Below are 27,679 nucleotides of genomic sequence, written 5' to 3'. Positions count from 1 at the left end.
CCTGATCCATCTTTTGCTGGCCTATCCTTGATCAAGGACTGACATGCAATGGATTGTTTTCCTATGAGCTGAACAAACTCATATTTCAGCTCATAATTTATTGTGAAGGTACAGGGCGTCTCTACGGCATGGAATAGAGGTTCAGGGTGTAGACCAGACCAACCTATAAAACCCAGTTGATCCGCAGTTCAGCTGGCGACCTTAGTCGCCCGATCATCTCTGCCCTGCATCCTGTTGAATGATAATGATGTTAAATTCAAAAATGTGTTTTTGAAAGAATACTGATGACACAGAGTTGACCAGGAAGAAGGCAAATTTGTAATAGAATGCTCAAACTGGGAACAAGAAGGATTTTTTATTGCTACTTTATTTTTGTTGCATTCAAATTTTAGATTTTTTTTTTCCATTGACAGGGTTTCATTAGATAGTTATCCAGATAGCGTGATACACTCAAACAAAACCATTGATAGCCACATTCAAAAAATACTACCAAAATTCACCCATTTCTTGTCTTATGCCCCGCATTGAAAACCTTCCCAACATTCTCTCTGTATCCTCACAGTTGCGACCTACTACACATCTCCCGTCTTTAATCCCTGCCTGCTCAAGTTTCAGTTCAATTAATGTTCTGAAATCTACCCCAGCGTCCCAACTACTATACCGTATTTGCAAGCAGCAGATTGTGCGAGGTAATGTAGGCATTAATTAATGACCAGCGAAAGAAATAAACAAAAAGCCTCACAGCTCTCCCAGACTTTGATTAACAACGCTGTTTTTAAAAAAATAAATTAAATAAATAATTTTGATCAGAAATGTAGAAATGATAGACCGGAGTTGCTACAGAAATGCATTTATTGAAAATTATTTTCATCCAGCATGGGCTGAATGTTCTGCGATTGTTGAGCATTAATCGTGAAGTCAAGCCTTCACAACAGATACCACTGCGCATGTCTTGTTTAAGCGTCAGCTGAGTGATTCAGTTTTAACTTTTGAAACCACGTCTTCATATTTATTATTATTATTATTATTTAGTGGCTTATAGCCAGGTATTTCATTAAAATTATATGCACTGGTGTGAACAACATCAAAGCAGCAAAAGAGACACAACTTCCTGTTTTAAAACTGTTACTGCATCAGACTCTGAGCCTTTTTAAATGTCCACTACCTCCCAGCCATACTGTATTTCTTCTTTACTTCCCACAACCCCTGTGACACCCCTGTTCCACCCTATTGTTCCATTTTTGCCTTTCCTCCTTCGCGCCTGCCTTTCACCTCTCCCCCTCACAAGCACCAACACTTCATTATTCAACAGGGCTTCACAGGGACACTGTGAAATCACCTTTTTCACGGATCCCCTATCAAGTGTGACATGTCCCACACATCAAACGACAGATCCTCTGACTCTTTCTCTCCGTCTCTGTCTAGCCGAGTCTCCCTGTTGCTCCCATCTCTCTGTACTTTTGTTTCTGTGTCTCGCCTTTGCCTTTATATCCTCACAAGCATGATACACAGTCACACACAAGCGCAAAACAAAAAGACAGAATTGCAGATGCTTTCAATGCCGATCAAAGTCCTCATAGGGTAATTACATCTGCAATGCAGAAGCAAGGCCAGATCAGAGCGCATTAAACTGTTCATTATAATCATAGCTTCAGGATTATTGTTAAAATTATTCTTCTCATTACTTTGTTAAGTCAATTTACACATATGACCTGCAGTGGTTGAAGCTCTCCCCATGCGACAGTGAACAGAACCTGATGGGGGAAATAGCCAGATCTAGTAAATGCAGTCTAGTTTAAGTGCCACATTTCATGAGCAGTTTGGTTAAATGTTGCATAAAGAAGATACAGTTTGGTTGTATTAGAACAGTGGTTCCCAACTGTTCTGCATAAGGACCACTTCAAAATGAAGCTGTGCACACATGTTGCAATGGCGGTGAGCAGAGTCCTCATTTTAGCTTAAGCATTTTTGGAAAATATTCTGGTGCTGCGCAAGAAACAGCAAAGGTTTGCTGACAATTTGACAACAATAAATACCAAGTGTTTTTTTCCTGAGAGAAAATAGAATTTGTGTCATTGTTAGGAGAGCCAACCGGACTGAACAATTACGCACGATTTATACAACTACATTAGTTCAACAATCATGTAAAGTTTAAAATGACATCAGGAAAAGTTCCATCCTTCTTTCATTTGAACTGATAATAACATAGGAAAGTTGTTTGATGTCTTTGTTAATGTATGATATTTGGACTTTACTGTAATGAAAAAGTGACTTAATTTAATTCATTGGAACATGTTTGCACATACGCTGTGTAATCTGCACTGCGGACATTAAATAAGAATCATACCACCATACTTTCATTAATTCTTCTGCCATATTTTTTTGCACAAAAATATGATGCAATAGCTCTGATTTTGTCTTTCACTGCAGGAAAATCCATGAGACCACAAGTCCATTCCTTTGGTGGCACACTGAAGTTTACTGCAGCATCACAGTCCTCATAACCGTGCACAGTGCACGTGTCAATTGTCCTGGCTGTTCATAATGTAAATTTACAATGTAGTCTATTCTGTGCATAGAGGATCCATTGCATGTCTACCTATGTAGTAGAAGGAATTCTACCTGGGTTGTTCTCCAATGTTTTTCCCTATTAAAGGTTTTTGGAGGAGTTTTTTTTATGCGATTTGCCGGTTTGGGGAAACTGGGTGTTGCATTCTGTACAGACTGTAAAGCCCCTGAAGGCAATTTTTTTGATCTATGATATCTGAAGTTATTTTGACTTGCTGGTCTTAAAAACAACCTGACTTTTAAATATATTATCTTTCAAGAAAAGTCGCGCGAAAGAAGAAGAAGAAGAAGGAAAAAAAAGAAAAAAAAAAAAGACAATTTTCTTCATCAAAGTCATCAGTAGTTCAATAAGTTAAAATGAAACAGAAATAAAACAGGAATGCTGCTGCTGTGTTCAGTTCCAGGATGGTTTATATATATATATATATATATATATATGGGTCCCAAACCCAGGAAAGGTCTTTTCTTTTTCCCAGTTTTTATTTTTCCATCACTTTCACTAATCTTTCACCAATTGGTCCAATGAATCAACTGTAAAGCATTTCAAAAAGCCTTCACAACCCCTTAACATGTGCTGCAATTCCAAGTTAAAAATAAGAACACACACTCCCCAAAGCCTGTGCCACATCCATGCCAAAGAGCAACACAGTTCTACTTCCATGTGACTCTGACAGCCATGTGTAATCTACTGTAATCCCTAATCTCCATTTGGTCCACTGACTGTCTCACTGTAATCCGGGCACGACTCCAGTAAAATGAATGTGAGTTGTGCAGTCTTGTGTTATCCACTCAGTCTGCTGACAGCAACAGTGACAACACAATTGAAGGGCCATCAGCACTCGCAACTGTCAGACAACCATCTGTCTGTCTGCTTGCCTCTTTTCTCTCCTTCACAAACTGTATGCTTCCTATTACTACTACTACTACTGCTACTGCTACTGCTACTACTACTGCTAGTACTACTACTACTGCTACTGCTACTACTACTACTACTGCTAGTACTACTACTACTGCTACTACTACTGCTACTACTACTGCTACTACTACTGCTAGTACTACTACTACTGCTACTTCTACTGCTACTGCTACTACTACTACTGCTGCTGCTACTACTACTGCTGCTGCTACTACTACTGCTGCTACTACTACTGCTACTGCTACTACTACTGCTGCTGCTGCTACTGCTACTACTACTACTGTTACTATTCCTTGACTGCCAATAAACCATCTGCTCAACAAAATGGAGCAAACACGCTTCTTCAAAACTGCTTTTCCTCTAGCTGTCCCTCCAGATGGAAGGCTTGGGGAGGAGTGCATTAATCTCATATTTTTCTCATTTCATTACACTGTGTGCTTTCCAATTCATTACAAGCAAATAAAATAAACTACACAAGTGCATACCTCCCTTCACTATAAAAATTGTTTCCCAAAGCAGATATGAATTCTTATCTCCATTTAAGGAACAGCTAACAAAGCACCACATATTTACAGCCATGGACTGTAGTGGGGGTCTTTCATTGTCCAATATTTGTGTAGTGTTTCATGGCTGCTCACATTCCTGCTGATCAGTGCCTTGCCCAAAAATAATTTACAGTTCTTTGCACAGATCTTCTACGATTCATTGATTTATACGACTGCTATTCTCCGATGACATAATGACATATATAATGACATATTCCAAGACATTTACAAGTGAAAGAGATTATGTTTTCTTCTACAAAACAGTCAAAAGTTTGAGCCTACAACTGATAACATTAACAAAAACTGCTTAAACAACAGATTCCTGCAAATCTTGTTGATGATAGAGAACTGCCTAGTTAAGGAGACCAAGCTGCTTTTTCAATTACATTATCTGGATGCAAAAGGCAAAAAAAAAACCAAAGAAACAAACAGAAGAAAACCAAATAAACAGACAAACAAACAAAAATTGACATTGACTGCTGAGATGGTGCACGAGGGAAAATGAATACAACAGACTTGTTAGACAAACACTGCGATGATTTGATTGTGTCTTTGTTGATCAAAGTGAATGTACAGATAGGTTTGCGGCAGTTTTAATAAGGAGGGCAGAAAAAAAAAGAGAAGAGTGACAAATTGGGAAATTCAGAATAAGTTTGAAGACTGTGAGGGGGAAAAAAAAAAAAAAGGACAGCTGTCACAGGACATATGTGGTGATCGGATCACACACACACTGGGCGGCTGTGATTGTCAAAAAACTGTATTGACGTCTGAGACAGATCAGGTGCAACATACCTGCCTGATTGGTTGTCACGTTCAGTGACACGTACTGCTTGGCGTGGTCTTTGGCCAGCTCCGACACCCCGTTGACAGCCTCCAGCAGGAAGCTGTAGTTGGTGTGTGACTGCAGGTCGGCCACCATCACGGAGGTGTTTGACAGGGCGACGCGTCGCGGCAGAAAGCGTACGTTGGGGCCACATTCTTCCAAGCCCCTTCCGTCTGGCAGGACCCGACGACACAGGATGTTGTAGCGAACGTCTTTCCTTCCACCTGTCTCCATGGGAACGGACCACTCCAAGAAGACGCTGGTCTCATTGACATTGGAGATGGCGTTACGTGGAGCAGACGGAGGACCTGAACGAGATGGGCAGAGTTTAGAAGGAGAACGTAGTGAAATACAACATGTTGAAACAAATTAAAATGATCAATAAAAAAAAAAAAAGAAAAGAAAAGAAAAAAAAGTTGTGTCCTCACGTGTGCAGGCCATATTGGGAGGATCGGAGTCAATCTTGTAGTATCCATCCTCACAGCTGCACGAAGTCGCTCCCGTCTGCCTGGCGACACTGTGGGGGGGGCATTTACTGCAGGCCAAGGAGTCCAGCAGCGAGCGGTAAAACCCCATTTTGCAGACTGTGAGATGGGACAGAGGGTGCGAGGGATGGCGAGGGGGAGTGTTGTTAAGAGATGAGATGATAAAAGTAGACATAGAGACAGGAAAGGGAAGAGAGTCATGGGGAGAGAAAAGCAAAAAAAAGTGGGGGAGAGAAAAAAGCAGGACAGCGTGGTTATTTCCCTTAAAAAAAAAAAAAAAAGGAGGTCAACATCACAGCAGTAGAAAAATCTCTCTGGGCAGTTGCAGCTGTTTTTAGGTTCTTCATCAGAGATACTACTGTAGTTGCAGAGTTAAAAAAAAAAAAAAAAAGCATTTATTGCCAAGTTTTTTTATTTTTGCCAGATTTTTTTTTTTAAGTCTCATTTCTTCTCAGAATTGTTCTTTTATCCGTCCTATACAACCATGCTCTGTTTTTCATGTTTTCTTATCTTTAAAAAGAAAAAAAAAAAGCTTATTTCTCCCTCTTGTGGGGTTTCCTTATTTCCATCCTTTTAGTCATAGTCAGTGCTCAGTTCATATCAGTGATCTGTAACCAGCACCTGATTGAGAGTTCGCACTTGCATCTGCTGCAAAATATTGTACCCACCAAGCCCCATATGTGCATCAGTACAAACAAACAAATAGGACAAGCCCGGAAACAGACGTAATGTCTCTTCCCCACATTGAAACGCAGCCTCAGATGGCTGATCTAAGCGGGGCAGGTAGACCTGAGGGTGACACAGTCAGAATGTTAACGCCCGGGAATACATCATCAACCCCCGTCGCCATGGCTGCAGCCCAAAGCCAACCAATCACTCACTTGTCACGTCATCATTTTCATCTTGAATTTGCTGTTACATTCAGACACAAACACACGTAATGGAAGATAAAATTCCAATTGGACTTTGTAAGCACAGTTTCATTTATTATGAAATCATTATCCAAATTTCTGTTTCATTGCCTGATGTTTCCAAGAGGAGACAAATGATGTGGGGGAACGGAGTTGAGGATACCAGAGGGAGGACTATAGAACAAAAGAAAGAGCTCTAATGTTTGACACTGTTTCACCTACTGCTCCTTGATTTGGCCGTGGTAACGCCCATTCAGACTGCAGCTGTGACTGAAACTGTTTAATTAAAGTTCACCTAAGAGGATGGGGTGATAAATAACAAGGAGAGTGGAAATTATGGGAAGAAAAAAAGAGATAACGCAAGAAAAGGGAGGAAGAAAGGAAAGTTTATGAGGGGAGATGAGGAGAGAGGATGAAACAAAGGAGGTGATGGGGAGTGTGTGTGTGTGTGTGTGTGTGTGTGTGTGTTTGTGTGTTTCAGGCGTTAGGTGGTGGTGGCTCTGATTCACCTTGACGGAACCTTGGCCTGTTGTCATGGAACATTAGGCCTGAAAAATTCTCCCTCTGTCCTGGATCGCTCTGTCTCACCTCTGCACCCCCCCCCCCCCCCCCCCCCCCCCCCACACACACACACACACACACACACACACACACACACACACACACAGGAAGCTATGTGCTTGGCATGTAGGATGCCACAGTTATGCCACCTAATTTTGAGCTCAGGGCTGAAGATGCTTTTTAGGCATTCATGAATCTGGCCTAGTTTTGACTGATCAGACTGTAACATCTGATGACATAATTCATGGTCGCATGAACAGAGCAAAGGCTCTAAGGGTTTATCTAACTTGGATATCAAAGAAATGCTTTTCTTTTCAGCATTTCATAATGTTACTTCACTTTGGTCACAAAGGGATACATGTAAAAAAAAAAATAGGACCCATACCGATTGCACTGATGCGGTGGATTAAATGTTATGTAATGGACCACTGTCTTATTTCATTGGACATGTGGGTTCAGCATTCAGGGCAGTAGGACACACCTGAGCCTTTGTCTGCTTCACGCCCAAACACACATTTATGGCTGCATACAGATTTATTGCTGTTGTCTGGCGTCTAGCTCTCCTTGACTTCATCCTCCAAACCGCCGTGGTCAAATCAATAAAAATGTGGTGGCTGCTCTTTTCACACGCACTGACACACAGGCACAAATGTGCAGAGTGAGGTACAGCAGAGAAGAGCAGAGCGGAAAGTGATGCACTGCATGTGTAAATTAATAACTTTAGATACAATGTTCAGATATCGTGGTAGTGTAACTATGGTTACCTTTATTTATTTATCTATCTTTCTTTTTATCTTTTTATTTTTGGTGCTGAGATCTCACCGCCTGGTGGGCCTGTGCTGCGCTCCCCAAAGATCACCTGTCAATCAAGCAGTATGGCATTGGCACAGTACTGTAATGTAATGACTTCCTGTTGATCAAATTTTGAGTGTGCGTATATATAATTTCTCTCTGTTTTTCTGGTTTTCTGTTTTGTGTCTGTTGGCCACGGTTATTGCAAGCTGTCACTGCTGAGGAACTCAACTTTTCTATTTTACCTACCCAAACTTGGAGTACATATCTGTTAAAGTTCACTCACATGCTCATCTGGGTTTTTTTGTTTTTGTTTGTTTGTTTTTTTGGTGGGAGGGGTTACGATGCTCTTCGACAGAAAGAAAGATGGACAGTAAGGAAGCCAACATACATTTGCATACAGTGGTAGACATTCAGACAAAATGCGATGTCAGATTAGATTAAGCGTTTTGATTAAATTAAAATAGTAAATGGAAATGGCTTCCCTCTGGTTTCTGATGATGATGAGAATGATAAATAAATATTTGTAATTAAAATGAGGAAATTGGTGTGTGAAAAAAAATAAGAATAATCCATTGCATGCGACTTTGATGCAAGTCAATTCCAGTTGACTAATAAACGCTGAGAGAGTAGACGGTAAGGTATTTATTATCATCAAGACGAGCTCATTTCCATTTAGGGTAAATAGATTATCAATGCCCCATGTTCTACATCCATGCTCAACAGGAAAAGCAAACAGAACATGTCTGGAAATTAACTACATGCATGTCATGTTGGATATAACACGGCAGCCTGACTGTAAATGATGGCTGAGTGATATCATGCTGGATTTTTTTTTTTGTTGCTTAATTATATGTCGAAGGGTATCACCACATGTTAATGGAAGGGGCTTTGAAGGTCAGGATGGCCAACTGAAGGCTGAAACTGGGACAAAGCAATTAAAATGCCACAGAGAGTAAATGAAAATGTATGTTCAGTCTGAAATCATAAAGCAAACTACAGCTCGGGGGCAGCGTTACAGTCCACGATGTGGCTTTAAGGAGAAGAATGAAAATACATGCAAACTGACTGAATGCCACTTAAATGCCAACCTTTTTTGTACTTGGGCTTTAATGAGCATTGCTTTTATTTGACCTTTACACACTACATGATAAACCTAGGGATCATTTCATATGGTCAATGGCAAAGACGTTACATTAACATACATGGAATTAAGAAAACAAGACGGTTTACAGGTTAGTTTGGAGCTACATTGCATTTCTGTAAATGTAGTTTCAGAGACTATTTTCGACATTTAACTTAATACTGAATCTTTATAATATGTCTCATTTGATGCTCGTCAGAGAAGGACAGGTACTTGGTCAGATGTGGATCTCAGGATCAGGTGCTTTAATGGTTTAATTGTCTCGAAGGGACACATCCACTCATGAATGTATCGTTATAACCGATTACACACAGACACACACATACACTCCTGTGGCGAGATTAGTTATGGTCATGGCTGGCTGACTGAAATGGCTCACTCCTCATTGTGAATGCAACCTGAATAGACGCTGTTGGTGGCATTAGCTGTGTGTGTGTGTGCGAGAGATTGCATGTGCATTGCCCTTGGGCAAGCTGTCTTCCTGATGCCACGCAGCTCTTAATGCACAGCACAAAGGGTAAGAGGTAATTAATATGCAATACACACTAATGTGCCCGTATGCAATTGTGTGCGTGTGTTTGTATGAGGTTAATACGTAATTAATATGCATCACACACAGGCATCCCAGGCAATTAAGGATCCAGTGGTATCCGCTGATGCTTCTTAATGAGCATCCTCTTTAAGTGGAAACATTTCACTCTGAACATGTTGATTTATATGACTAGCTATCATTTGGTGGGATTAAAGGGAGTAAACGATTAAGGCAGTATGAGAGATTCATACTCTTTTTCAGGTGTGTGTGTGGGGGGTGGCTAACTGCACTATGCTCATTGGCTTTGTATAAAGCCACCGTTGAGATTTTTTTTCAGTAGTTATTGAGACAGTATATACGCCGATATACAATGAGATTGATCAAATTTAATTTTAAGTGCAAGTCATTCATTTAAAAGTAAAGGGACATTTCCAGCTAATTCCACTATCAAATAAATATCCTACACACATTATCGCTTTAGTGGAATGTCGGAATTCAGACATTAGAGGAACAAGAGGCCAAATGCTTCATCCCAACTGACAGCCACTTGCATTTTCACCTTTCCTGCCACTCTTCCAACTGTACACAGATTCAGCAGGATTGACATGAAAGTAAACTTTGACAGAACAAACACAAAAAACCCTGCAGTTGAATTTCAGTACTATGGCTGAGTTGTTAAAAGATACCATTGTGAACTAATAAACCAGCCAAGGAAACAAGGTAAATATCCTGTTCCTGTATTTGTCCCACAGTGAGCCACTGACCTAAGGAACATAAATAGACTGTCTGTGTGTGTGTCTGTGTGCGCGTCTGCTTTGTGAGTGTGTGTGCACGGATGCATGAGGGTCTCAAGTATTTCAAGTATTATTTTTGCATTATTGTATTTGTGTGCATGCCTCTGGCATGGTGTGCATGTGCAGCTTTTGTGCCGAGGAATAGCTCATATTTGTGTATACTTGTATGTGAACACAAACAAAGTCAGATGATAATACCATAATAATATACAATGAAGTGAATGGGCTTTTCCTGTCTGCTGGATGACAGAGGAGGTCATTGTCTAGCAGCCATTTATTCTCACAATCAGACCACAAGCAGAAACCAACAGTTCAAGAAGGTCACGACACTGGTCCTTTATAAACCAATATATTGAACCAGTGAAAGTCTAAGGGGGAAATTAGACATGAGCAATACATCATAATGATAGATCAAGTGTTAAGTTATGCTGACCAGATGTGATGGGAAATGATTCAACCTAGTGAATAACCATAACACCCGACCAAATGTTGTATTACTATTCAGCACTTAGTTGACACTAATTTACTAAAAAAAAAAAAAGAAAAAAAAAAAAAAAAAAGAGTCCTTAGCCATATACGAACAACAGTGACAAAAAAAGCAAACATCCACAAATTGGGTGTGCCAGGGGTCAAGATCCCAGTGCTATTACAATACTCCTGAGACACATGATCTCAGCTAAAGGTAGAGGAGGGCACATGAAGTGATTGTGCATGAAATTGGTTGTGAATCTAATAAAATTTCTTCTAAACCATTTGAATAATAGTAAAAAATAAATAAAGTACACAAAACATTTATGAGCCGTTGTCTTTTATTTTCCCCACTGTATGAATTTAGATTCCAAAAATGGAGTTATAAGAAAATATCGGTTCATTTGTTAATTTAAAGAAATTTTAAGGGTTGACATCGCATTTTTCAGGGTTTCTCTAGTAGTAAAGTAAAGTAAAGATAGAGTAAAAAAAAAAAAAAAACAACAACAATACATCCCTGTCACAACACTGCTATTCCTTGATAAACCACACCATATGGGAAAATCATTACCTGACGTCAATGTATTATAAGGGTCCATAACTACCAGCCTATCACATCATATGATGACTTGATTCATGGAAAGCTGAATGAAGCATTCATTCATTTTCTACTGCTTATCTGTTTCCAGGTCGCAGTGGGTGCTGGAGCCAATCCCAGCTCACACTGGGTGAGGGTGAGGCACACCCTGGACAGGTCACCAGTCACAGGGCCAACACACAGAGACAGACAGAGACCAACAACCAGTCACAGTCACATTCAGACCTACAGACAATTTAGAGTCACAAGTTAAGCCAAACATGATGTCCATGGACGGTGGGAGGAAACCAGAGTAACCGGAGGAAACCCACGCAGGCAAGAGAACATGTAAACAGAAAGGCCCCAGGCTGGGAACCGAACCTGGGACATTCTTATTGTGGTGCAACAGCGTTAACCACTATGCTGCCATGCTGCCCTGAGTGAAGCATTTTATGAATATTTCACCAACTGCAGGACTGTGTGGGTCCATGTCTGTGTGTGTCTTCTTGTACTTACATGTCTGTGGGGACATTGAGAGGGTTGGGAAGATCTGGAATAGGTTTTAGGGTGCAGGATTTGAATGAGTCAGACTCAGATTTAAGTTCAGCTCAGGGCAGTAAAAGGGGTTATGAATCTATTTATGATGGTTGTGGCTGGAATTGAGAGGGCATCACACTGTGTCATTTAGGGTCCTCACAAGTATAAAAAAAAAAAAAAAAACACAAGCATGAGTGTGCACACGTTAGTGGGGGGGAGTTAAAATGGAGGAAGCACTTCTGGGAAAGTCAGTTTACCCAACAAGCACTCAGGAAGCACTTTAGTTGTCATGACAGCATCACCACGTTGAGATGATGGGGTGATGGAGAGGGGGTGGGGATGATGATAGTGAGAGAGAGATGCAGACGCTACAGAGTGAGAGAGCGGACTGCAGCAGTTTCCTATTGAAGAGGTAAAAAGATGAATGGTTGATTCATATTTCAGGAATTGATGGAATCAGAAAGGTTTCCTGCCACTTTCTGCACCATCATTCACCATTTAGTCTCCATAGCGATTCAGCAATGTAAAAAAAAAATAAAAAATCTATTTATATGGGTTAGCATGGTTTAACTCAAACTGTAAAATTTTGAAAAGACATAAAAAGGAAAAGGCTAATGTTGTAGAGCTATATATATAAATGAAAAAGTAAGAAAAAAAAATTGCAATGGAAAGTGTAATTTTTAGTACAACAATGACTAACAAATGGTGCGTTAGTGATGCTCAAGGTTAGCGAGACAATAAAAAAAGGTTCCTATCAAAAGCAAAAAGAGGTTTTTCTTTCTAGTGAATATAATGTTTGGGGGTCACTACTCAAAACAGAGAGTTTTGACATGACATAAAAGCACAAATGAGCAAATTATCGAAGGAATAAGTCCAACCAAAGTCAAGACAGTTGCGGAAGTCTGATCCTTGTTAGCGCACGTGGATAATCGTGCTGAACTGGCAGATGACGGCACGATCACACGTGTCACTGTGTTCTGCAAGCGGCTGTAATACCCTTGTCAGAATGCCATCACCCACACTGAAAAGTGTGAGCCCAATAATTCCCAAGGGGGGTGAAATGGCAGAAAGCTTCCTCACATTACTACTGCAGTGAGTCACTTTCTGATGGCAGCACCACCGGCGTGACCAGATCGGGTTTGACATATGCTGCAGTGACGTCTGACAGGCAGGCAAACACAGGGGAACGTCGGGGGGAGTCCTTGCACCGAAACAAAGTATTGTCAAGGGAAATCCAGCTCTACCCATTACACACTTTGACTAGACGGCACTCGCTGAATGAAATGCTCCGCGGCTTGTATTGTTCCACTAATGAGTGGCACTTTATCATTCCGAGCGTTTTTTTTTTTTTTTTTTTTTTTAATTGATAATACCAACAGTCTTCCTCGTTCTCATTTCTGCTCATCTCCTGTCATTTTTTTGGCACATCTCTGCCCGTCCCTCCCCTCCCCCCACATCCCCTCCTCTCCTCCCTTGGCTTCGCTGCCCATCCTGCACCTCCAAGCCTTTTCTCTTTTGTCGTGTGAATTCAGCGCAGTGATGAGTCCTGCCTGAAAGCTGCCAATCTCAGCAATCCTTTCAGCCTTGAATTCATCTTCTCAACATGGCATTCGTCTCTTATCCTGTCATTCCAACGTCCAATTTAGCCCTTTTTTCATTATTCCAACATTGAATGCAGTTTTTATTCCATTATTCCATCATAGCAGTTTGTCATTTAGCTCTTTTACTATCATTACAGCGCAACACTTAGCTCAAAAGTCATTATGCCACCATTCAAGGAACTCTTATTCTAGGCAACATCCCATTCGGTTTATTTCATTTCAATGATTCATTTAGTAATTTTTCCATTAAAAAGACACTATTTCATCCCAAAATCCCATAATTTAAAACAATCATTACCCATTTCCCTTATTAAACCAGCACAGCCTTCCCAATACTCAGTATGTGCTACCCGCTAATTCTGTTAAGTGAGTTTATACAAAGTGCCAGAATTCTCAGCCTTTTATTACAACATTCAACCCTGACATTGTTTCAGCGCTCCATTCAGCCTATGTCTCATATGTGAGTCTGAAGTCAATCTGAAAGCCCGCCCCCCCCCAATTCTCATCTCTCTCCATCCATCTGCCCACTTCTATCCTCAGTTATCCTTCCTCTATCCCCATCACCCCAGAAACAACACTCATCCATCTCCATGTCTTTGTGGCCTCCATTCCTGCGCCGTGAAATCCTCAATTTATCTTGCATCGCTTTGTTTGGCCATCTACCCTTTCTGTGCTCCTCCAATCCTTCCATCTATCTGTTCAACCCTCTCCTCTCTTCAGTCTTGATGGGCTGACAGAGCTGCAGGCCATTACCAATTATCCCTGTTAAAGATGTGCCTACATCAATACATCCAACACAGTCACGTGCAGTCTTTAGATGTCATCTGACAAAAATACAAAGACATTTACTTCTAAAGGGATTTTTTTTTTTTATCTGTCCTACCGACACTTGAAAGAAAAAATTAACACATATTCCAGCAATATTATTACCGGCATTCCCGCACATGCAAGGTACTGTCTTTTTTTTTTTTTTGCTACTGAAGAATTTCCCCGCTGTGGAAACCACTATTACTTTGATCATAAACTTGAGGCTGAACGTTTTCCATAAATAGATATACATGTTACTTTTGAGATGTGTGCATAAAAGGGGGGGGTTAAAAAACAAACAAACAAAAAAAAAAAAACAGTGCTGCATTTTTGATGGAAAAAGATGGACAGATCTCTAAAGATGGGGAAGAAAGAGAAGAGGAGAGAGGGGGACTGGCAGGAGTGCAGAAGATAAAAAAAGTGCTAATGTAGTTGGCAGCATTGGAAAAACATGAGGTGGGGGGAGCGGGGTTCACAATGAATGATAGGCAGTCAGGGGAAGCTTAAATGAGACACAGAAAGAAGGTGCAAGAAGCAAGAAGTACAGATGTGAGAATGAGATAAAGCTCCATATAGAGAAAGAGAGAAAAAGACAAAGAGGATGAGAAAGAGGTGTCCATAATGAGTTCTGTCCCACATTCACAAAGGCTGTGTTAAATCATGCTCTACTAGGCAACACACCCAGCCTGTACAGGCAGGATACAAACAGACTCAAACATTTACACTGATGTACACACATTGTACTATACTCTGACCCGCAACCCACTAATTCAGTTGACAGACAGACAAGCAAGCTTAAAACAAACAACACAACTGAAGAGGCTGAACAGGCTATCAAACTGAATCTAGTTATAACCAAAGCTCCATCTCTTTTTTAAAAGCAGCTCTGACTCTTTTTCAAAATGCACTGACATTCGCAAAGAGGGCAAAATAGACATAATGGGGGAGAATTAAACCACTACATGCAATATAGGTTGTCCAATCCAGCATGGCAGACATTCCACAATTGAAAAGCAACCAGAACCACATCCCAAAAAAGAAGATGCTAAATACATAGCTTCTCTCAGAATGGTGTCCACGCAAGTTTTTCAATATCTACAAAACAGAATTCAATACTTCAAACACCAATGTGAGTGACTGAAAGGCACATGAAAAAAAGTGTTTGCTAAGGCAGTGAACACATATGGTTACAAAGCTGAGGGGAGAAACCCTGCCATGTTTCTCTCTGTAGACCGTTTCAAAAGCTGTCGGTTTAACACTCATCTGCATATGAAACCACAAGAGAAAAGGGGGGGAAAAAAAAAAAAAAAAAAAAAAACAACATCCAGTAGTTTTTCTTCATTAAAGAGAAAGAGTGTATTATTCTGGAGAAAGATTATTCATATTTGAACTCAGCAGCAAAACAAATACACTCCTCCCTTCAGTGTTCCCTCAGAAACTCCACTCCCCAAAATAATGGGACATGTATTGCCATGGCAACAACATAATAGGTGAAACCATAATACCTTATATGCCATGAAAGTGGATACCAATGCAAGACAAGCCATACAATATAAATCGTCAGCATCAAAAAAGGACAGACACTCAAACTAGGGCTGGGCTTATAAATAAAATCTTGGATTTTGCCACACCTAAATCAATTTGCAATTTAAATTGTAATAGATTATAATAGATTTTTCCTAATTAAAACAAAAAATATAATAAAAAATAAATAATTCAAAACAAGTTTTGCCTTTAATTTATATACCCTGGAGGGGTTCGGGTTCGAGTTTGCATGTTCTCCCTGCGTAGGTTTCCTCCCACCATCCAAAGACATCATGTTTGGGTTTGACTAAACTGACTTTAAATTGTCCGTAGGTCTGAGTGTGAGTTGTCTCTGTTTGTCTTTGTGTGTTAGCCCTGTGATGAACTGTCCGGGGTGTAACCGGCCCCTCGCCTGGAATGTTGGCTGGGATTGGCTCCAGCACCTCCAACGACCCGGAAATGGAAAAGTGGTAGAAGATGGATGGATGGATACCCTGGGGGTTAAAGTGACAAAATGAAAAGAGTTTTTTTTTTCCTTCTTATTTTGTGTTTTTACCAAGTGGAGTTGCCATACATAGTTGTCCAAGATGGCAAACCTGACATAATATCCCTGCGCTTGTACGACTCACATCCGGTAATGACAAGCTCAAGCCACTCTGAACTATGGGAGCCCATGGAGAGCTTTGGCAGCAGAAGTTAAAGAGAAAACCGATTTTAATTAAAAGCCAATCATCCTAAACAAATTCGACTTAATTGATGAAATTGATTTATTTCCCTATATTCATATGTTCAACACAAAACTGATAAGCAAGCTGAAGATGATGTAAAAAATGACAGTGACAGAAGAGTTGGCCTCAGCTCTGTAGCTAAGCTAGAGTTACTAACATTACTTTGCACTGCATTTTGAACCATACAAAGCTCCACTCTGGCAACCACCTTTAAATATAAAGTTCTATAATACCAGCTGCAGGCATCCATATATTGTAACTTCTACTAACTAACATCACAGCACCAGACTCAAAAAGAAGCTGAACTTTTCCCAGGAACGCAAATGTGACACTGGCATCTGCCTGATAACTAACCACTTAGGGAAAGATGTTGAGACAAAACAGGACCCATTCCTCCTCTCCTTAATTTCTCCACATGTTTGAGGATGAGAGGAAATCTGAATATTGCCAATGATGTGGAAAGTTCTAAGCATACAAGCAACAGAATTTGAAAAACAAATTTATTTGCTTGAAAAAGACGTATTAAAACTCGAGCAAAAAGAGTGAATTATTTCTGGATGAAGTGACTGCACATCTAATGTACTTAATATTCTCGAGCAGACTTCGGCTGACCCAACTGATGTGACCATATTAGTCAAAAGGCAGAAGTCTGTAAAACACAATTATCCGTGCCATAACTGGGCAGAAATCAAATGAGTGGTAATCAGAGTAATATTCCGATGTGCACACATCACATGCATGTGCCTTCTGAGTTCAATGTTCATATAGTGGCACACTCACGTGCCGTACGCAATAACCTTTGAGTCTTACCTTTTCGAAATCACACAAAATGCTGATAGACAGCAGAATGAGCTCCCAGGTGCTGTTGCTGAACAGTGTTTTAGAGTCTTGAAAGCCACAGTACTGTAACAGTCTGGGTGACTGCACGCTCTGCTGCAGTATGACTCCAGGCAGGCCAGTGACCTACTGACAGCTATTTCCTAATGATCTCCCCACAGAGACTCCACATCTGATGAGGTAAAGCTAGAGATTTATTTATTTATTTCCATAGCAACTCTGTTTTACCATTTTGGTTACATTGAAGTGACTGAACTGATTGTCCAAAAAGGGGTAGTGTTTATTAATGGCTTTCATGGAGGTGCTGTGTGATGGCACTACTGCCCTACACACTGCTAACCAACTTCCTCAAATGTTCAAGCCAGTTTCCAGTGTGTGTCATAAAAGGTCAGAAATGACATTGTATGTATGCTTCTTCTACACCAGAAACACACAGAAATGCAATGAATCACTGGAGAATGAAACTCGATTAGAAGCATATTATTGAACATTTTAGTAGTCTGTAGCACAGATTCATGCAGCTAGTTTAACCTTGCCGTGGAATTCTTTCTGAAATTCTGCCACACCACTCCGGGCTGCGGCAGGTTTCGCAAGTAGAATCTAGTGTGCAAGGCTGAAGATTGAGTAATTTTAAGACAGCACAGAGGATGATTGGACTGGAGTGAAGGAGAAAAAATTAGAGAGACCCACGGTGCCCATGGAAATGGCAGTTAAGGTCGGAGTGGGAATGTTTGGGCTTGAGAGGGAAGCAGAACAGTGGCTGTGTGAGAGCAGCAAAGTGCTGCAGGTCTCAGGGGAACACCCTGCACTAAGCTGGGGAGAAACACACACACGCACGCACACATACACAGTAAAAATCACTCTTAGTAAAATAATAAACAGATCCATGCACACTCTAGCACACAATACTAAGAATAAACATTTGAAAGTAAAAAATAAACATGCAGGGTTTAACCCAATAAAAGAGCAAACATGAATGTCCTCAAACTTCTAAAAAGAGCAGAAATGTGAAATCAGGACAACGATATAAAAAGCAAAAAGCAGCAAATGTTTGCTTGCCAATGAATCAATGTTTTTCACTGTTGCTAGGTAATTTAATATTTCAGCATCAAATTCAAACACAAAACTCTCCCATCTCACCTTTACAGGATCCGTTGATTTCCTCAAAACCTGGCTGGCATACGCACTTCCCGATAGGCACCAGCCATTCGCCCTCTGTGCTGCAATGCATCCTTGGAGGCTCGTATAAAGGCAGGGAGTTATTAACGCAGTGTCCTACAACCTCCACCAGCTGCGAAGCCTCTGAGCCTGGGATGGTGTCAGGGAACTCAGCCAGACTCTTCACTAGAAACGGGCAGCGCTTGTAGAAAACTCTCACTGAGACTAAAGCAATGCAGGCCCCCAAATCCTGAAATGCCAGATAGAAGCCTTTCCGGGTCAGAGGTCCTAAATCACGAACCTCAGTGTTGAGCTTCATCACACGGTCCCCCAGGTCCAACTCTGTGAAACTCTCATCGGCTGCTATGGTGTCAATTTTGATGTACCTGCTTTCCTTCATCAACCTGTCTTCCTCCTCCGTCATCCCTGTCCCGTCTCTCATCTCTCCGTCCTCAATTTCCTCCTCGTCCCCGTTTGTTTCATAGTAATACATGTTAAACGTCTCCTTGCAGGTGCCAACCCCACCAGGCAGGCTGTTACAGTCTCTCAGGGTGAACTTGAGCTCAATAAAGACCCGCTGCGCTCCCTCAGTCAGGATCCAGTTGGTGTGCAGCCAGTTGTTTTGGTTCTGCTCCATGACCCGGCACACTTGGTAGGTGTGGATGGGGGCGTAGTCCTCATCTACTTCACCGATCTCCTCCCACTGAGGTATATATATATATATATAAAAAAAAAAGACAGATTAATTAAAGGGGAGGGAAAAGACAACAGGATCACTTCTCTTTGACAGATCCCCAGTCCGACAGATCTGGAAATAATTTATCCGAAAATGAATCAGATAAACTTTCAATTATTTTTGAGCCTCGAACAGAATAATTCATCAATTAAGGAAAAGTGCTCACAAACGCTGGCTTAAGCTTGGACTTTTATACAATTATATGTTTGTGTTGTGTTCAAAGTTCAATATTAAAATTTGAAATGCCGTGAAGGAGCACGAATGAAGTGGCATAAAATAGAACATTGTCAAGTACGGGAGGAAATGGACTTTGTCTCTCTCCACCACTGCTGATTGACAAGATGTAATAATTGAGAACATGAAAAAAAATAGGAAGGAAATAAGAATAAGAATAATAGAATAATCCTCATCCCTTCCACCTCATCTCCTGTGACAATGAGCTAGCTTTATGGATTATGTATGCATTTACCATAAATTAGGGGTTTAGCCCTTGTCAGGGGAAAAAACAATTAGCATACACTTCCAGATGTGGTCACCTTTGTGTGTTGTGGAGCCATTCCTCTATTAGGCACGTGTGTGTGTGCATCTGTTCCTTTCAGTGTGTGTATGTGCATATATGTAAATGATTCCTTCAGTGTTCAAAGCTTGTGTGAATGTGAGCATCTGCATCCATGCTTTTGTGTGTGTGTGTGTGTGTGTGTGTGTGTGTGTGTGTGTGTGTGTGTGTGTGTGTGTGTGTCAGACAGCAACATTAATTCACTCTGCAAGTCTCATGGGACATGGCTATTACCTGCATCACTAGCATTCTCCCATGGCTAATACAGGCGCTTCATCATGTCACTGTAATATGGCCAGAGGGACCAGACTATGATCTGGTGTTATTGCTTAATAGCCCTTATTAATCAATTCTTGCTGTTGCTGTTCTCCTTCTGTCTTTGTCTTTCCTCACTTTTCTCCTTCTTGGCGACCATCTGTCTTTTTTCAAATTTTTTTTCTTTCTTATCCCTCCCTGCTTTAGTTTTGTTACTTGTTTTATGATTATCATCATACAGTCTGTTGCCTGGCTCCGTCAAGAGTTTTTGGGCATTTATTAAATGTTGTTAACTGACATTCTCAGCCTGTGTTTGTGTGTTATTTGTGCAGTGGTGTCTTTTTAGATCTGTGTGCAGCACACTTTTTTTGCCCAGCCCTTCCTTGCTACTCAGGAAACATAGGGCTGCTGTGTGTGTGTGTGTGTGTGTGTGTGTGTCAGAAATGAGCCCACTGGTAACTCACAAACTGCAATCAACTGACCACAAACAGAATTTCATCATGAGTGAGACATTGCACAATTGTAATTGCAATCTGCAATTATTCTATGTTATGTGCAAAACACTCCCGTGATTGATTAGGATATAAAGGACAACCCTTTTAAATCACGTTCTTGGCAGACAAGCTGTCTTCTCTGCCAATAAAACAGCAAAAGGGATGTGAACATGCACTTGCGCCACATGCTTTCAACTATGTACTTTGGACTGTTTGAATAAAAGTGTGAGTGTAAAGACATTTTTAGAAAGTGAAGACATGTTCATCGTCAATTCTTTGTTTGAGGTTTCAAACAAGCTTATAGTGAGATTTAGGATTACGTTCAGGGTGAATGCATGTATTGAGAAAGGTCCTCACAAGTACAGATACACAAATCTATCTGTATGTACGCCTGTGAGAGAATCCCTATCGCTCCCAGACTCCAGCCCAGTCAGTCCCAGCGCAGACATTAAGCCTCTTACTGGTTAGATCACACAGATCCAACAGCCTGCTCTAAGCTTTACACAGCTTAATACACACACAGACACACGCACACACATGCACCATTATTGTTATCCCAGTAGGGAGTTGAGCAGATGACCTTCTCCAGTTTTGCTTGGAACCAAATGAGTTCAGTTTCTGTGGATGATGCGCGGTCACCATCGTTGGCACTGGAATGTTCCCCCTCTGCAGCTTGACTGCATTAATATTGCCATTGATTTGCAACAGAAATGGCTCGTGACATATACATAAGCCAACCCTTGAGTCATCAAACAATGATTCACCATGAAAAAACAAAGCATTACTTTGCAAATATATTCCGTATATAAAATGTAATTTTTCGCTTGACAAAAATGTTGTCCTAATTTGCCTGATGTGCCCGAGGCTTTATTTTAAAATGGCACTGACTGATGTATGAAATAAAGGTCTTTGATTTGCGTTTCACTTGTGTTTCTTTTTCCCAGTGCTACACCACGATGACACCACTGAGCATGCACGGTTTTATAGGAAGTTAAGGGTTCCTATTTCATGGACTCTCAGAGCCCAGTACATGGCAGGGTCCTTAGAGGTCAGACATTGCTGAGACTGACACACCAACACCTCAGGGTCACGCCCACCCGTAAAACTAACTATGATTCTACTTGGCCTCATTATCTCCCATTCATTCTGTAAAGCAGTTCACCACCATTTGTTTTAAAAAGTCACACAACCTCTTCTTAAAGGGTCAGTTCCCTCCAAGTCCAAGCAAGACTTTTTCCCCACTTATCCCTTGGGATATTTAGACAGGCGGATACACCTAATGATTGTAATTGCCTGCTTAAGTTTCTGAATAGAATTGCGATTTCTCTCTGATGTCTTTCCTTAAAACAACATATTTTACTCAGAAAATCCCCATTTCTGTGCACAGTTTATTGGAACCACTCCTGTCAAAGTTTCTTGAGAGTTTATTGAGAGGGAATTATCTTGAGAAATCAGGACATTGTTTTCAAAATGAGCTGGTTCTCTTGTGGTTTTTAAATACATGTCTCCCGAAGCTTTGAATGACCCTGACCCTGCGTATTAGAGTGTTTGTAGAGGACTGAATCTCAACACCGCGGCACAGAATCCCAAACTATCCGAATGTCTTGGCACCATGACCGGACGACTGCATCTGATGCCGTTGTCTGAAAAAGCCAACACAGTCTGACAGCCCTTTACCCTTAACTCTTCTCTGCCTTCTGCCCTTCTTCCACTTTGCTCCTTACACCAAACAATACCTACTGGCATGCTCCTAGCTTCTTATTAGTGTGCATTTGTTTTGTAGACTGTTGTGTGAGCGGTTCTGCTCACCAGTCCACGCTCCACATCCGTCAGCAGACCCCCTGTGGCTGTGCTGAGTGCCCTCCTGGCTCCAAGTCTATAAAGCTGTCTGCAACTCATTATTACCCCCCATTACCACTGACTGTCATGACACTGTAATAGATCTGTCCTTCTCAACCATACAAGCCAGACCCCTCCCCCAACCCACACCGCTCCCCCCCATTTCTTCCACCATCTCATCCACTCTAACAACCCTCTTCTCATGCCTCATCCCTCTGCCTTTTCATTTCATCCATGTCTATCATCATCATTTTCTGTGTCCTCCATTCTTCCTTTAATTATCCAATCTTAAGTCTAACCCAGAAACACTGTTCGACCACTTCCCCCACTTCTCCATCTCCCCTCGTTCCACTTGAAGTTTCATTCTTCTTCATCTTTGTCCCTGATTTCTCCTAGTTAAGTTCCAACACACGACCACTCTACCTCTCTTACCGCTCCCTGTGTTTGCTGTCTTCATGGCACGATAATGATCCAATGGTGAAGCAGAGGATCCGCTGAACAGCCCAAGAGCTGTGACACAACAAATCTCTGAGCAAACATCTCCTTCGACTGTTCAAACAGTCGCTCCCCTCCCTTATTAGGGACAGATAGTTTAGAGCTCTGACACACTGAGCCAACTGTTAGCTGTCACGGAGCCATTGTTGAGCGTCTGTGCCGGACCACCATGCAGAGTTTTTGCAGTGTGTTCAGCACCTTTTTCTGCTTGCTTGCCCTTATCGTCGGGCAGGTGACATGCTGAAACAGATTGGCCTCTGAGGAAACAGCACTCTTGAACTGGCTGATCAGCCTGGTGGAACACTGATTCCATCAATTTATATAATTTATTATTTTAGCCCCCTTCTTTTTTTTTTTTGGTTTCTCTTCATGCACTGGCATCATTTCACAGTGTGAGAAAGGTACATTACTGTACAGAGCTGATGGAATCTGCCAGTTACACTTTACTCAATACACTGGACAACCTAAAACAGTTCCTCCACCATAAGGAGGCATAATGATCGCAATTTATATAACTATCTCAAAATTAAACTTAACTACATAGTGCATGTTTGGGCTGGCTGAGATTCTGTGATGGGAATTTGGTGGGGTCTTTCTGCCATTCCAAGTCAAGGGATTTTCTTCTTTCATACTTCATCTCGCAGCCTCAGAGGGAAGTGCATGTCAGCCATCAGCTGCAGTCTTTGTGCTTCCTTCTGATTTAAGTTTACACTGAAGAACTGAAGTGACGCAGAGCGACAGTGAGGTTTTCGTCAGCCAGTTTTTGTCAGCGCTGGCTTCTTTGTGGCTGTGGCTTAGTGTGTCAGGGCCATTAGAGACCCAGTAACCGTTGGCCATTAATGTTCAGATAAGAAGAACATTAAAAAGGCTCATGGATTCAACAGAATGTTGGGAGCTAATAGGGACAGATGGATTTGACAGCAAAGTAATCCAACTTTAGAGATTTATGCTTTTGATGACACCTTCCCTCCTGGCTTTTCTTGCTTTATTCTTGTCCCTTTAGAATAATCCATCTGATGTGATATGATCGGGGCCAACCTACCAGCACGCCTCCTGATGCAGTGACATCAGAAAGTGATGCAGGTATTAGATGACAAAAGAGTTGACAGCCAAACAGTCATAATGGGTAGAGAACCAAAATTCCTCCAGGCTTTTTTTTTTTTTTTAATCTCATGTTCATCCACAAGTCTTTATACTGAACTAGCATAAATTCTAATGATGCAAACTTTCATTAATGAACTGAAATACTGATGATGCCATTTTAAATACCAGATAAATGCTTTGTAACATTACTCAAAAACCGGGTTCTAGATTACTTTAGCCAACTTTACATTTGTTGTGCTGGGCAAAAACATTTTTTTAATAATGTCCAATACTCTGGCTGTTTGCAAGTGTTGATTAATTGCATTGAGGTCTGTCTTCAGGTATTTCGATCTATTTTTCTGCCTCCATCCCAACACCCTCATCAAGCTCATCTGCTCTGCTGCTGTCAGACCCCCACAGTGAGACATGGGGAGGAGACAAAAAGTAATTATGCTCCAGAGACACTTTAAATGCCACACACTGTCTCCTCTCCCTTGTCTCTTTCTCCAATTTATCTTTGTCTTCTTGACTCCCCCATTTGCCTTCTTTCTTTTTTTCCCCCTACCTTCATCAGTAGTTTTCACTCCTCTACTTCAAAAGAGGAGGAGACAGGAGTATTGTTCCTGAGGTCACAGGAAGTCGGGTTTCTTCTTTCTAAGCGTCTGTGTCAGTCTTGGCCTGTCACGGTGACTGTCTGCGGTTCTCCACAGCTCTCTGACTCACACAACATCTCCCTCCATGTTACCAGAGTAACCTTCTAGCCGGTCACCTAAAGATTAGATTTTACACTACTGGAGAGTGCTGGTAACATTTATGAAAGCTATAATAGCAGCAAAATATATTGGAGACATATTTTTCATGCCCTTAAGGATTGAATGATGACATCCCTTGACACATCAAAGATGCCAAATATTAATAAATCTAATGAATGCCTGATGGCAGCTTCATAGCAGACAGATTCGTTTAATAGATTGCAATTTCTTAACATTTTGAAAATATGTTTTGTAAATAGATTTGCTGTAGGACTTGGAAAGTGTGATTAAACTTTTCACTTTTGCTTTATATTTTTTCTCCTTTTTGTGTAGAATATGATATGAGAGAGAATAACCTAGGGCTCTATCTATCTTTGTGAGGACTGTTTTAAGTACCTGTGGTAAAGGTCTTGAGAGGCCCAAGCACTTTTCAACACACCTCCATCAAAGATATTAAGATGTTCAAATTTCTTTGAGAAAATCAGATTTTAGCAAAGGTGCTTCTGAAAAACTTTGTAATTTCAGTTTATCGAGTGCTGTGTTCATAAAGAAGAGAGGGAGACTTGCCTCTAAACACTGAAGTTGAAGGATTTTACCTCAAATAAACAGAAAAACTTTCAATGAAATTAAAATATACAAGTTTCTCAAAAAAATCTGTCCTTAGTTTTAAGCTATTCTGTAGTGTTATCGTCATGTAAACATTTCAATTTCACACATTTAACCCATTTGACCACCCATCCTCATCCAGCTGAAACAAGTTCAGGGAACTTTGGATGCATATGAACACTTTGGAAAATGCACCCACAGTAATGGAGAGAGAATGGCAAGATAAAATTTAAAAATACATTCAGACGACAAGAGTGAAAAGGAGCACGGAGTCAAACAAATATTTGGAGGGCATGGAAGGATGGGAGGAACACAGATGAGAGCTGAGCCAGAAAAAAGTAAGAAGAGAGCTGATGATGGGGACTGAAGGGAGGAGGGGAAAACATGGGACATGGGAATAAACTAACCCTAAAAAAACCATCTGGAGCATGAAACAAAATAAAACCCTTCAATATCTTATTTAGCAACAATAGATTGCTGCTGCCAAGTGTGAATGTTTGCAGAAGGTGCAAGAGTGTGCTGCAGATTGGACACTTTTGTATAATTAGAGAACATGATAAGAATTCCAATTTCCAACATGGGTAACTTCTGTTGCCAAATGTCAAACAGGGAATAGATTATTCATTTTAGCTGATGGGTTCGTCAATTTAGTGTCAGACAACAAGTTAAATAGAGAGGAGAAAAAAAAAGAAGAAAGAAATTAAATCACCTGAAACTGTAGACCAGCAAAAAAAAAAAAAATGTCTACTAAGATGGAGCACCTTAATGAGAGCCTTCATTTTCTCCCCGTCAGTCTGCCCTGAGTACAGTTATTTATGCAGTTTCATTGTCGAAACCACACACACCCCATAATCACATCTTCATTAATATGATTGCGAACACGGCTGCTTTTGTCAGCACTATCTCTCCCATCTACATACAGCCACAGAGTGGGCTCAGTGGGCTGTGATTTGAATACCCGCGGCTGAGAAAGCGCTAAAGTCAGCACTATTGGTCCGGCGTATGTAGCTTCATGTTCACCAACAGGAGTTGTGACTATTTGAGGGATTTTTACATGCGGCTCGAATGGATGCAGAGATGAATTCCTCTGTGCTATCGGGCCCATTGAAGTTAGGGAATACAATTTCTCCAAAGAAAGGTGACAGATTGGGGTGTGAACTGTCTCCCGAGAGGAGTTTTAAAACTCTATAGAGAGGATTATTAATTGTTTTTAAACACCACTTTTTTCCATTACAATACACTATAATTCCATGAAATAACTATTTTCCAACTCTAGTAAGTCATTCTCTAATTAGCCATTGCCCTGGGAATACTTGGAAATGGGTAACCAGTTCCTGGCTTGAGAATAATATATTCCATGGTGACTTTCAATGTCTTATTCATGAATTCAATTTATGCTGATAATGAACTGAGAGTTCTTGGAAATGAAATGACCTTTAACCTTGATAAAACAAATGAAGTACCTGCACCACTGATATCTCTCTGTCATTCCCAGACACTGTGAGTTTGCCTCTTAGGCAAAGACAAATATGCTCAATAGCTATAGCTGCTCATTCATTTCAGATGGACACATGTTTAGTTTTACGTTTTGGGTTACTGACTCCTTTGGTTACTTAATTTTTTTTTTTTTTTCTGATTAGTAGCTGGGTTTAAAGAATTTTTCCGATACAAGATATTTAATACATTGTGCAGACATTTTTTTGGGTCAACAGTCTGAAAAGTCACGTAATACATTTGAGTGAAAAAAAAAAAAAAAAAAAAAAAGAAAAGAAAGAAAGGACATGAGAGCAGGTCTATACATCTAAGCAATAAACCTACTTACCCCATTCTTAGGGTAGGCCACCCATCCTAGGTCTCCCATCACAGAGCGGGAATCCAGCAGGTTCACTGGTTTAAAAAAAAAAAAAAAAAAAAGTCAGTCCAAATTAATTAATTCATCAAATTTGAGAAATGGCACAACTCAAAATTTTAATCACTAAATCCTAGAGGTTTATTCATGTGACCTGTTCAAGATAAAACTATTAACAGATGAAGGTCCACGTTTGCTCCAGGTGCATCATAAAGGCTTAATGTGTAGATTCAAATGGGTTTTGTGAACTGAGGATTATTTCACTTCAGTCAGAAGCAGTGAGGTGCAATGGCACATCACTCCGCCTCCTAAAATACATTTTTCGAGTATAAGACAAAAAATGGATTGATTATTCTCAATGTGTGCACTAAAACATACATTATCCAATTGGCAGCAAAGATGGAAGTTTTTATAGCTATACAACACAGCTGCTCATGTGGAGACTCCGCATCCAGATGTTACTCAGGCAGAGATATTAGAGACAATGGTTCAGCACCAGAGAGGGATTTGCATTTTACTATTGTTATTTTTTGTGACCAAACACTGTCCTGGAATCTGCCAACCTGTTCCCCTTTTCATATTATTGAGGGCAGCTCAACTTTTCCAGGTAGTTTCTGATTGTCTGTGCCGCTTCCTGTAGGAATCCGCCTCTCCAGGGCAGAAAAAAATGCATTTCAATTCCAGTTTTTACCAAAGTGTGGGTTTG

General features: G+C 40.7%; 1 protein-coding gene across 5 annotated transcripts in view; it reads right to left on the bottom strand.

Moving 5' to 3' along the window:
* Positions 1 to 27,006, bottom strand: part of epha5 (EPH receptor A5) — a 47,565-nt gene extending 20,559 nt beyond the window's left edge. For 2 of the 5 annotated variants that reach the window (XM_029516595.1, XM_029516598.1), the window contains exons 1-4: positions 26,947 to 27,006; positions 18,291 to 19,011; positions 5,281 to 5,436; positions 4,822 to 5,160 (exon numbers count right to left, since the gene is read on the bottom strand). In XM_029516595.1, the coding sequence (XP_029372455.1) occupies positions 4,822 to 5,160; positions 5,281 to 5,436; positions 18,291 to 19,011; positions 26,947 to 26,985 (1,255 nt within the window). In that variant the 5' untranslated portion in view covers positions 26,986 to 27,006. Of the gene's footprint in view, positions 1 to 4,817; positions 5,161 to 5,280; positions 5,437 to 18,290; positions 19,012 to 26,946 lie in introns of all 5 variants that reach the window. The other 3 variants (XM_029516597.1, XM_029516596.1, XM_029516599.1) reach the window with 3 other exon arrangements.
* Positions 27,007 to 27,679: the final 673 nt, after the last annotated feature.

The sequence above is a fragment of the Echeneis naucrates genome, chromosome 12 (genome assembly GCF_900963305.1).
Source record: "Echeneis naucrates chromosome 12, fEcheNa1.1, whole genome shotgun sequence".
Taxonomy (NCBI): Eukaryota; Metazoa; Chordata; class Actinopteri; order Carangiformes; family Echeneidae; genus Echeneis; species Echeneis naucrates.
Note: the sequence above shows the minus strand (reverse complement) of the source record. Positions and strands in the feature narration are given on the sequence as shown.